The sequence below is a fragment of the Prinia subflava genome, chromosome 8 (genome assembly GCF_021018805.1).
Source record: "Prinia subflava isolate CZ2003 ecotype Zambia chromosome 8, Cam_Psub_1.2, whole genome shotgun sequence".
NCBI classification, from domain to species: Eukaryota; Metazoa; Chordata; class Aves; order Passeriformes; family Cisticolidae; genus Prinia; species Prinia subflava.
Window position 1 is genome coordinate 9,457,086 of NC_086254.1, and position 12,223 is coordinate 9,469,308.

Here is a 12,223-nt window from a genome sequence, read left to right on the forward strand (position 1 = left end):
TCATGTCCTTTTCTAGTTCGGAACAAAGACATGAGCTGGCCAGAAGAAATGTCTTTTATAGCAAACAGCAGTAAAATAGACAGACACAAAGGTGAGTCTTTCACAGAGTCACTGGATTATGATGAGAAGGAAAATCCAAGGAAACAGTTGAAATGTTGGAACAATTCTTTGAAACACAAAGTTAACATTGGGTCAGGTCTTTAATGCTGCATTCCTTGGCCTTTATATTAACTTTAATGCTGGAAATGTGGGAGGGTGGGATTTTTTGTTAAAGCAAGGAATAATTAGGATTTTAACAAATGAACCCAGAATTTTCCGTACCGTAATTAGCTGTAAATATTCTGTATGGATCGCACTGCTGTCTGTGGTGGATCAGATCAACAAAATTCCTCAATTTCTGTGAAGCAGGGTTGAGAGAGCAGATTATTTTAAACATCTGCTGCATATGTGTAGTGTCATAACTGGGAGCAGGTTCAATTAAAAATGGTTACTGTGAGAAGCTGCTGCTACAACATTCTGAATTTTCTCATCTGCACAATGCTAAAATGATGGAGTTTATGGGTTTTTTTGCTCAGTTCCTACTGAGAAGGGTGCTACAGGGCTGAGCAATCTGGGGAACACGTGCTTCATGAACTCCAGCATCCAGTGTGTCAGCAACACCCAGCCCCTGACGCGCTACTTCATCTCAGGGAGGCACCTCTACGAGCTCAACAGGTAATTCTGGGGGAAATCTGGGGCATTTTGGGTGCTGGGACATTTATTCAGGGCTGTCTGCTCCTGCAAGCTGAAATTCAGTGTAAAGGAATCATTTAAATTCAGCGTTAGCAGCTGCTACATTAGAGACATGGAAATACAACCTCTTGTTTCTGGGAGCAAGAAGTCTTTTCTGCTTTTTTGTTCATCTCCAGGCTTGAGCTGTGGTTCAATGTTGGTCTGGTATTAATTAATTCCTTTGTGATTTCTAGGACAAACCCCATAGGAATGAAAGGACACATGGCCAAGTGCTATGGGGATTTGGTGCAGGAGCTGTGGAGTGGCACCCAGAAGAACATAGCCCCCCTAAAGCTGAGGGTGAGTTATTCCGGGCTGGAAAACAAGGATTTCTTGGAAAAGCAGAAATTCAGGGCACTTTTTCCTGGTGTTACCTGTATTGGAGCAGTTTGGAGACTCAGAGTCTTTCCTAGAAGGAGCCAGTGTTCACCAGAGCTTTGTGGTTGTAAGGCCAAAGGAGTTACATGGTCTGATGCTGTAAGAAGTGGCTTTTAAAGCCCTTTTTAGGTACAAAAGATGATGCATTTCCCTGTAAATGAGCTTTTGTTCTGAAAGCAAAGGGGCTCCCCTCAGCTCTTGGCAACTGAGTTTGTGTTCATTGACAGCACATGTCTCACGTACAATATTTTGATTTATTTTTACATTTTTTATGTGATACTAAAGAAATTTCTGCTGTTTTTTCTCTTTGTAGTGGACAATAGCAAAATATGCTCCAAGGTTTAATGGCTTTCAGCAGCAAGACTCACAGGAGCTCCTGGCTTTTCTCCTGGATGGGCTCCACGAGGATCTGAACAGAGTTCATGACAAGCCATATGTGGAGCTGAAGGACAGCGATGGGCGGCCAGACTGGGAGGTGGCAGCAGAGGTGGGGCTCCAAATCCTTGTCCTTGGGGTTTTTTGGGTGTTTTTTCTTTTCCTTACTTTCCTTTCCTTTCTTCTTTCCTTTTCTTTCTCAGCATTAAGCTGAGAAATTGTTGATGAGGCTGCCTGTGGCAACACTTCTGTGGCTGTAGCACCTTTTGGATCGTGTCAGAGCTCTGATTTGCAGAGATAATTTCACCTTTGAGCTGAAAATTAATTGTAATTGTTGTAATAAAATTATGGAGATGGTACTTCACAACAATTTTGAACAACTCAAAATTAGAGAGTATCAAAATATCTCAAGATGCCAGATGATCCCCTCAGAAATATTTTAAACGTTGTCATACCTTGATTATTCTGTTGAGAACTTGTGCTGTAACTAAATACTTCCTATTTATTAGAAATTAGGAAATAATTTCTGTGGAAATAATTTGACTCCCATAGGCCAGGAAAACTTTGGAGACCACTGAGTAGCCTCCAGTTTCTAACTTTATATTGTATTTTTTGTGCTTCATTTCAGGCCTGGGAAAACCATCTGAGAAGAAACAGATCCATTGTTGTAGATTTATTTCATGGGCAGCTGAAGTCACAAGTGAAATGTAAAACTTGTGGGCATATAAGTGTTAGGTTTGACCCTTTTAATTTTTTATCCTTGCCTTTGCCAATGGACAGCTACATGCACCTAGAAATTACAGGTGAGTGGTGTAAATGTATCATTCCTAAAATAAAATTTATATAAGTGAAACAGCTATAAAACATCAAATTTTGATGTTTGCATTACTGCTTATTAAGAATAATAAGTCATTTTAATATCATAGAGGGCAAGAATTTTCATAGGAACACAATTAAACCAAACTAAAATGGTTAGAAACAGAAAAGGATGGCCCATTTTTAGTCTTGATTGAAGGATTTAATACAAAACCTTTTTAAAAATGGAGATTTTGAGAACTTTCCTTCTCTTCCCTCTCTTGTGGAGGTTGTCCTGAATCTGCCCAGAGGAAAAACAGGGGCTGGGGGAAAAATACAATCTGGGTCATGAACTGTGCTCTGAAGGAGCTGGAAAAGAGGCAAAAGGAAAGATGGTAAAAAAGTGAAACAAATTTTGAAACCATTTTCTACTGCCTATGCAGCAAGAGATTTTCTGACATTGCCTGCAGACCTTGAAAATTGACTGGGAAAATAAAATAAATCATCCATTCAAGTTGGGGAAAAATATTGTCCAGTAAGGAGGGAGCTGTAATGTATTATTGTCATTAAAACTGGCCTGGGTTGCTGAGCAGGGCGTTTCTTTTCCCCTCTAAAGTAATTAAATTAGATGGTACCACTCCTGTTCGATACGGGCTGAGATTGAACATGGATGAGAAGTACACAGGCTTGAAAAAACAGCTGAGTGAACTCTGTGGCCTGAAACCAGAGCAGATCCTGCTTGCAGAGGTGCACAGCTCCAATATAAAGGTAAAAAGAAAAAAAGATTAATTATTGCTGCAAAACGCTTTGGGGGTTTTTTGTTACTTCTTTATTATTTTTAACGTTTAAACTTTGTTTACAAGAGCTGTGAAATAATTTAACTAAAAGTATGATAAAAAATCAGCTTACTTACCTCTCTATATGAATTTTTGCTTCATTCTTAAACAGCAATATGGCTTGCTGGAAATAGATTAAAATTGATTGCTGATGATGTTTTTAGGAAAAAAAATCATCTTGAGGTAATAAATCTCAAGTTAAGGTGCTGTGATGAGTTTAAACATTGTCAAGACATCAGGACAATAGTAATGAGTGGCTTGCAGTGTGTGTGGATATTTCCAGGTGGGTGTTTTTGCTGTGGATTAAAAGTGTTTGAAATGAGATGCTCTTGGTGTGTCTAGAGAACCACTGATAGCTCCTGCAGAGGGCTTGGGTTCCTTTATCCTTTTGGAAAGGTGTGAGGAGGCAGATGGGAGGGGTGAGGAGCTGATAAATGCAGTTTTCAGAGGAACAGAGCACGTTCTGGTCCCAGATGAAGTGTCCAGGTGCCTGAGCAGCTCTCCCTCTCTCCTGAAGAACTTCCCCCAGGACAACCAGAAGGTGCGGCTGTCGGTGAGCGGCTTCCTGTGCGCCTTTGAGATCCCCATCCCGGGCTCCCCCACCTCAGCCTCCAGCCCTGTGCAGACAGGTGAGACAAAACCCTGCTTTCCCTGCTTGTTTCAGCTGCACAGCCTTGAAAAGCCAGGACTAGGCTTTGTCATTAGGCGGGGATTAAGGAAAGGACAAGTGCGGGTGGTGCTCGGTGAGGGGATGGAAAGGATAAAACCCCCAGATCACTGTGGCTGCCGTGCTTTGTTGGAGTCTAGAACATCCCTGTGGCCACCCTGGAGGGTTTGGAGACCAGACAGGGGGTCTGGGGTCTGTCCCAGGGGCTCAGCCAGCCTCACACAGAGCCCAGGAGGGCACTGCCTCTGATCCCTGCCATGGCAGTGAATGCCCACAGTGTATGGAGAATCACAAGCTGGGAGAATTCAAAATAAGTAGTATTTCTTTTATCATAGAATGTAAATGTAGAATCTGGGATTCTCAGTATATGGGGCTGAAGAGACAAGTTGGAGGAATTGGGGAGTGGCCCCTGTGCTCCTTGTTCTTGCTCTCATCCCCCATCTTTTGCTGAGTTGGGTTTTAGAGATTGGTTTAGAGCAGAACTGACATGTTAGCATAGGTAGTAGGTATTGGTCCAATTTTGTAAATAAAAAATACATATTGGACAGTGGTTGGGTCAGGGGTACTGTACATAAGGTGTGGGGCTCTCTGATCTGCCCCAGTCCCCCGCTCTGCTGGGGACGCCCTGCAGAGCTGGGACAGAACTGAGATCAGGGACCCTGCCAGGGAGGCCTGGCAGAGCTGAGACAGAACTGAGATAATGAAGAATAAACAACCTTGGAAATGTGCACTGGGGACTCAGCTTGTCATCTCTACCTCTGGTGTGAAACACCCAGGGCAAAGAGAAGACTGAAAACCTGATTACCTCTGGGAACAGCAACCCAGGGGAAACTCCCAGGGAACAGCAACCCTGGGGGAACCCTGAGCACCTTGGGGAACACCAACCCCAAGGAGAATCTCAGGGAATCAACAACCCTGAGAGTGCTTAATTTAATTAATAATTGAATTGTTTGCCTGCAGAGATCTCAACAGGACCCTCAGCCAACGGAGTGCCCCCCATGCTGCTGAACGGGGACGTGCCCAAGGCCAGCCTCATTCCCAACGGGATGCCCAGCACGGTGGTGCCGTGCGGGACGGAGCGCAGCCCGCCCGCCTGGGCCCTCAACGGCCACGTGCCCTCGCTGTGTGACAGCCCCTGCACGGGCTACATCATCGCCGTGCACAGGAAAATGGTCAGTGGCCCTGCACGCTGCCGAGGAAATCCTAAAAATTCTGAAAAAGCAGAGATGCTTTTCGTGTCCTCGTGATAATTACACACAGTTATGTTTGACGCCGTCGGGTAACCTCGCCTTAGTGTCGTAAAATAGGAATGTTTTTCAAGTCAGTGAGCAAAATTTACAGTCTTTAATATTGGAATTAGTGTAGTTTTAATATGATTACTGATCAGTTGTGATTGCCAAGGCCTGGAATAAGCCACAAGGCCAGCAATCCAGGTGATTGTTGCACTGTGAGTTGATGCAGCTGCACATCTGACTGGTCCTTTTGCTCCCCACAGATGAGGACAGAGCTGTATTTCCTCTCATCCCAGAAGAACCGGCCCAGTCTCTTTGGAATGCCCCTGATCGTGCCCTGCACGGTTCACACACGGAAAAGGGACCTGTATGATGCTGTGTGGATCCAGGTGTCCAGGCTGGCCAGCCCCCTCCCTCCTCAGGAAGCCAGTAACCATGCCCAGGACTGGTGAGTTGGGCACCTCAGCCCTGGCTCTGACTTACATTACAGTGCCTTACACTTGCCTGCAAGATTTAAAATTGCGTTCGTTTGATTTCTCATAATAATAGCAGTCATTAAAATTAAGTCCTTTTTAGTACAGTTAAATGTAGCTGCACTTAAATGTTGGCTTCGTTCTTATCCAGTGATTGATAATTATTTATATCTGACGAATTTAAGCCACGGAAAGGCAGCTTTTAATAGTAAATTGTAACCAAAATTACCATTTTGAGGGTTTTCTTTAAGTAATCATAACAAGGCCAGTGAAGGGAGGTAATTGCAGTGAAAGTGCTGCTGTTTGATGTTGTATTCTCCTCTATTTCAGTGATGACAGCATGGGGTATCAGTACCCCTTCACCCTCAGGGTAGTTCAGAAGGATGGAAATTCTTGTGCTTGGTGTCCATGGTACAGGTAAATTGTCCTTTTTTCCATTTACAGCAGGGAATCGCTCCAGCAGAAAGGTAATTTATGGTAATGGGTCTGTGGTACATTTCAGACTTCAGAGGTAATATCAAACAATAAGAATCTGGAATGTAATTTCACCAGAATTCTCTCCAGGCAGACTTGCACTGCAGCACAGCTTTTATGACTTACAGAACTGAAAGTTCTGCTGCTACAGAAACTTTAAATTAGGAGACAGAAATGAGATTATCCAAAAGCTGTTAACCCCTTACAATATTGTTGTGTGTCCACAGACTTGCATGGCTTGGGGGGGATTCACACAAACCAAATTTTTAGATGTAATTCATCTACCCCTGTGAGTTCCTTGCCATTTGAAGGGCAAGATCTAAAATAGGCAATAAGAAATTCACCCTGGAAGGATGCTTGGAATTTTCCCATAAATAAAGACTTGCTAGTAAAAATTCCAGACCCTTGCTGGAAGGTATTCAGGCCATAAAGTAATTTTTTAAAAGTGTTTTGTAGCTCTTAGGATTAGTTATCATGGCGAAAATGACTTGTGGAGACAGAGCAGTGGAGTTTTTGGGGTCGCGGGTGGGTTTGGTCAGCACTGGAATGGAAGGGACCTTAAAGATCATCCCATCCCAACCTCCTTCCATGGGCAGGGACACCTTCCACTGGATGCTGGAGCTCACCCAGCTGCTCCCAGTCCTCACTCTGGTGAAGTTTTGCAGTAAAACACAAATAACCCTGAGCATTGCTGCATAAACGTGTCCCACACCGAGGCCTGGGGCTTGGAGGGTGCAGATGATCCAAACCAAGGAGCAGAACTGAATCACTGCAGAGGTGATTGGACACGTCACTGAGCACATCCAACCCCTCTGTTGCAGGTTCTGCCGTGGCTGCAAGATCGAGTGCACAGAGGACAGGGCCTGTGTGGGCAATGCCTACATTGCTGTGGACTGGGACCCCACCGCGCTGCACCTGCGCTACCAGACCTCGCAGGAGCGGGTAAAAAATCCCAACAGCAACCTTGGGCCTTTGTTAGCACCTCTGAAACACCTCCCAGTGCAGCCTTTTTTATTTCTTTGGTGCTGCTTCTGTCCCTTTTCTGTTAAACCAAAGGCAGCAATCATGGAGCAGTGTATTCTGGATAAATCGATGTCTTGATGTTGGACCTCTTATGTGGTCTAATGGTGTGGAAGGGAAGCTTTTAAAGAACCACAGCAGTGCATTTGCTGTCTGTTGTGAATTGCTTTTAAGCTAGCCGAGATATATAATAATGTATTACATAATACATTACAAAATATCTTAATTTGGTACATTTTCTCTAACTATAAACAGTTATGTGTGTGAGTAAACCTATTTCCTCATTAAGCCAACAAAACACATCTGAAGGTAAGCCTGTAGCTGGGTTAATCTGAAATAACTGTTCCAATTTGGGAGTTTTATCTATAAAGTTATGCTTTATGGATAATTTATAAGCAGTATAAGAACAAGTATATGAACAGTGAATTATTTTTATCTGCCTCTTCATAACTGAAACAAAATTCCTGCTAAAACTCACCACATCTCATTTTTATCTTTAATTCTGAACAACCCAGCGAAGTTATTGGTGTGATACTGTGAGGAGAGCCCTCCTCTGGGCAGTGTGTGTTACATTGCCAGGTCAGAGAGAGTTTTGAGAGCCCTCCTCTGGGCAGTGTGTGTTACATTCCCAGCTCAGGGACAGTTTTGTGTCCCTTTCAGATCGTGGAAGAACACGAGAGCGTTGAGCAGAGCCGCCGGGCGCAGGCAGAGCCCATCAACCTGGACAGCTGCCTGCGAGCCTTCACCAGCGAGGAGGAGCTGGGGGAGGATGAGATGTACTACTGCTCCAAGTGCAAGACACACTGCCTGGCCACCAAAAAACTCGACCTGTGGAGACTTCCCCCGATTTTGGTAGGATCTGGTGTCATTTTCCTCCTCAGCACCAAACCCAAAGCACGTTGTTCCCCACTCTTGCTGTGAATAAGATAATTTGCTTTGTTCACACTCTCAGGTGGGGCACTGACTGAGTTTGCAGGTAAATAAAGCAAAGCTCAAATCCTTTTGAATGTTTTTAGCTGCTGCCTTGCAGGAAGTGGTGTGGTTTGTGCTCAGTATCAGCTGCTCTGACACAGCTCATGCTCAGATACTGACACCACCTCCTCTCTGGTTGTGGAACACCTGCAGTTCTCATTTTTCATACTTCACAGCTTATTCAAAACAGACAGTGCTGATCACTGAATTGAAGCAACCTTTGCCATCATTTCCACATGGAAGTATTAGTGTCATATTTTACCAGCTCGACCCAAAATTCAAATTGTGACACAGAAATTATTTTTACTAGCATAGAATAAAATGTGGATGTTTTGGGAAAAACTCTCTTTAAACAGTGAAATTACTCAATGGGATGTCATTGCCCCCTTTTAATAATCATCTCTACCATGTTTCCCCTTAGATCATTCACCTGAAAAGATTTCAGTTCGTTAACGGCCGCTGGATAAAATCCCAGAAAATTGTTAAATTTCCCAGAGAAAACTTTGACCCAAGTGCCTTTTTGGTACAAAGGGATCCGAGTCATTTCCAAAGGAAGCAGCTCACCCTGCAGGTCGAGAGCCTTCCCGAGGCACGGGCTGGCCAAGGGGACAGCAGGAGGACAGATGTGCAGGTGACAGGCACAGCTGGAGAAGGGGACACGCTGAACAGGAGCCCATCCTCCCTAAACACTACTGTCCTCAATAATGTCAAAGGTAGGGAATGACCGGGGAAATTCCACTCAGTGCTGGTGTTTGGAGGGGGAAAATGTCATTATGTACAAAATGTTAACGTTTGGGAGTTTTTTTGCCAAAGCACTACACTTGGAAATGTTTCTTGGTGACACTTTAGCATAAAAAATGAAAGAAAATTTAAGAAGTTGCTCAGTGACAGTAGATATTGGTGTAAGTGGGCTGGAATTAGAGTGAGGGATGTGCTCCTGCAAAAAAGAATTAAATTTCAGTTTTCAGGTGTATGGGTGGGGTTTTATTTCTGTATATTACTCATGAGCTGTTCCACTAATGTTCGGTTACTTTAAAAAAATCACTTTAAACAGAAAACCAGGCTGTGTTTGTACTCACCTTAGTAACCTCTGTGCTTTCTGTCCTAGCATCTCCATCCTTGGGGAGGAAGAGTGGAACCAGCTGCCCTTCAAGTAAAAACAGCAGCCCCAACAGCAGCCCAAGGACTTTGGGGAGAGGCAAAGGGCGCCTGCGGCTGCCCCAGCTGGGGAAAAACAAACTGTCCAGCAGCAAGGAGAACCTGGCTGCACACAGGGACAACGGCGCCGAGCACGAGCAGGGGGATGCTCTGGCTAAAGGCCAGGCCCTGGGGGGCAGCCAGAGCGAGCTGTACCCCGGGCAGGACAGCGAGGGGGCTCTGCCCAACGGGTACCTGTGGGAGCAGAGCTCGCTCAGCAACGGGCAGGGCGACAACCACAGCGAGGACGACACCGCCGACGACCAAAGAGACGACGCCTGGGTCAACCCCATCTACAACCTTTATGCAATCTCGGTAGGTTGTGTGTCCTCCCTGGGGCACTGCCACAACCAAATCCCTTTGCTGGGTTCGTGTGCACAGGGGTCTGCAGGGAAGGGGAGAAAAAGTCAGCACGGTAAATTTAAATTTGCTGTAAAACTGGGTATGAATTGGCCTCTGCTGATTTGTTCTGCTTGTGTGTGTAAAGTTAGCTCCAGCTGTCTAGATTGTCACGATGGCTCACTCACAACCATAGAGCCATGGGAATCATTCATTGGATGTTTGATCCAGGATTTCTTTTTTCTTCATTTCCTCAGTGCCATTCAGGAATTATGGGAGGGGGTCATTACGTCACTTATGCCAAAAACCCGAACAACAAGTGGTACTGCTACAATGACAGCAGCTGCAAGGTAAAGCACTTCTTTTCCTCATTATTTCACATCATTATTCTAATTATTTCAAATAATTTTTGCCTTGGTTACCCAGAGCTAAAGAAATTTAGAACAGGAAATTCCAGCTAGAGAAATTTTAGAATCACAGAATGGTTTGGAAGGAAGCTTAAAAGTTCATTACATTCCACCCCTCTGCCATGGGCAGGGACACCTTCCACTAAATCAAACTTTTGTGGAGAGCTGCTGGTTGAAATCAGGAGCATCTCCAAAGCTGCATCAGATAAATATTAAAATTATTAACTGAGACTGCACGTGAGGTTTTTTCCCAAGGTAACATCTGTTCATCAGCTGCTCCCACAGTTAAGGGAAGATGCTTATTTCATACAAAGATGGAAAAATGACTAAGAATGGAAAGCCAGGAATACATTTCCATGATGGCAGCAGTTTGTATTCAGTTGGTGAATAACTCAGCTCTGACACTTCAAACTATTTGCATTCATCACTACAAAATTGTCAGAGTTGCCAAGTAATTCACAAAGTGAGTGAGATGACAAAGAGAGGAGACAGCAAACGGGATTCCTTGTGTTACACCCAGTTAAAAATCCCCTTTTTGGGGCTGTTTGAAGTGCAGCAATCACCCCATGGGGTTTTTCTGGCCGTTTTCCCCGTGGCAGGAGTTACACCCGGACGAGATCGACACGGACTCTGCCTACATTCTGTTCTACGAGCAGCAGGGGGTGGACTACGCCCAGTTCCTGCCCAAGATCGACGGCAAGAAGATGGCAGACACGAGCAGCATGGACGAGGACTTCGAGTCCGACTACAAGAAATACTGCGTGCTGCAGTGAGCCTGGGCTGCCACCCGCCTGTCCCTGGCGGGGACACAGGACAGCTCGTGCTTGTCGTTGTCCCCTGTGAGCTGAAAGCACAAAAAGAGCCCCCTGGTGAAGCAGTTAATATCCAGTAGTATCGTTTTGTTCTGTTTCCTCACTACATGCTCGAAACGTTTCTGGTGTTGGGCATCTGAGACTGCCACTGGCCTTTAATGGTTTGAGAAAAGCCGACTAGGACCAAATAAGAGCTAAATTAAACATCCAAATAAGAGCTAAACAGAGTAGTGTAGAGTTTACCAACTGTTCTAACACCCCCCCGAGGCTCTCGTTAGGTTTAAGGTAACGGGGAAAAACAATTTGTAGTGTTGTCTTTGGACAACATGATATTGCTACCTCCTTTTTCCTGCAGTTTTATTGCATTTTATTGGCAAAACAGGGAAGGCAAGAGAAGGAAAAGTGCTCAGATGGAAACAAATTACTGTCATGGGGAAGAGAAGTTTCCAGTTTTGCCACCACTAATGTGTGTCAGTTGCTTTCTTTCTGTGTGTTGGGAGCACAACCAAATCATCATTTGAGAAGAGATTAATTTCTACACTTGAATGGTTTATTCTACTTGTGTTTTCTCCACGTGTTGGCTGTGCAGATCAACATGTTTCAGGAATGGCTTTTCTGCCTGAAGAGTGCTGGCTCAAACTTTTTTGAGCTGCCTCAAGAAGAAACTTCAGGTTGGAGAGAGTAGGTGTGATTACACTCACGGTGTCTTAAAATGTGCACATTGCACAAAACGTTCCCAGCTTTTGGAAGGAGAGATGCTTGAGCTTTTGTTTCATGACTGGTGTTGCTTTTGAGAATTTGCACTTTTGAAAACGCATCTGATTCAATTGAAACCCACAGTTTGTTTGGTTTTTCTGTTGTTGTTGTAAGGGCTCTGGAGTGACTGGCCGTGAATATCCACTGTGTATTTCAAAGGAGGAAGCTGTGGCTGTCAGGTAGCATTCATGGATGGAGGGGGTTTTTTTATTTGTTTCTTAACTCAGTTTCTTATTTTCAAAATTGGTTGCCTTTTCAAATTATCGTGTTTGTTTGTTTGTTACAGCAGGTCATGCAAATACTTGCAGTTAAGCCAGACTTGCTTTCCATGCCCTTGCAACATGCTCTGTAATTCAAGGGGCTTCTTGTGTGAGGGGAGGTGTGACTGAGTCTTAGCAGAGACTGGAAAAAAAAAGAGGGTTGTTTTTTTTGAGCAGGCATTTCTTTAAACATTTTCAGTGTTAAATTGTTTGCATATCTGAACGAAGATGAAAATTTTCACTCTTTTGGCCTTTTGTTCTTCAGCTGAACTTAAGCAGCTTATTCATTTTGTCGTACATCATCTTCCCAGTTCTCCAGATTTTTGTACCTTCACTAACAAAACTGTAACTCACGTGGTTCTCTGCGCTTAGTGAGGATTCATTGTGGGGTGTGTGACAGGAATGCCAAACCTTCAGTGAGTTGATCATTTCCAGGAGGATCTGGGGTTTATCCATTTA

The 12,223-nt window shown here is 44.3% G+C and overlaps 1 protein-coding gene across 3 annotated transcripts in view; it reads left to right on the forward strand.

Annotated features, from left to right (window-relative positions):
• USP32 (ubiquitin specific peptidase 32) overlaps nucleotides 1-11,999 on the forward strand; it is a 62,124-nt gene extending 50,125 nt beyond the window's left edge. For all 3 annotated transcript variants that reach the window (XM_063402855.1, XM_063402856.1, XM_063402857.1), the window contains exons 19-34: nucleotides 17-91; nucleotides 576-714; nucleotides 966-1,071; nucleotides 1,463-1,636; nucleotides 2,153-2,327; nucleotides 2,936-3,087; nucleotides 3,673-3,784; nucleotides 4,783-4,994; nucleotides 5,318-5,502; nucleotides 5,858-5,944; nucleotides 6,823-6,943; nucleotides 7,682-7,873; nucleotides 8,415-8,706; nucleotides 9,102-9,505; nucleotides 9,787-9,879; nucleotides 10,536-11,999. In XM_063402855.1, coding sequence (XP_063258925.1) covers nucleotides 17-91; nucleotides 576-714; nucleotides 966-1,071; nucleotides 1,463-1,636; nucleotides 2,153-2,327; nucleotides 2,936-3,087; nucleotides 3,673-3,784; nucleotides 4,783-4,994; nucleotides 5,318-5,502; nucleotides 5,858-5,944; nucleotides 6,823-6,943; nucleotides 7,682-7,873; nucleotides 8,415-8,706; nucleotides 9,102-9,505; nucleotides 9,787-9,879; nucleotides 10,536-10,709 — 2,693 coding nt within the window. In that variant the 3' untranslated portion in view covers nucleotides 10,710-11,999. The remainder of the gene's footprint in view (nucleotides 1-16; nucleotides 92-575; nucleotides 715-965; nucleotides 1,072-1,462; nucleotides 1,637-2,152; nucleotides 2,328-2,935; nucleotides 3,088-3,672; nucleotides 3,785-4,782; nucleotides 4,995-5,317; nucleotides 5,503-5,857; nucleotides 5,945-6,822; nucleotides 6,944-7,681; nucleotides 7,874-8,414; nucleotides 8,707-9,101; nucleotides 9,506-9,786; nucleotides 9,880-10,535) is intronic.
• Nucleotides 12,000-12,223: the final 224 nt, after the last annotated feature.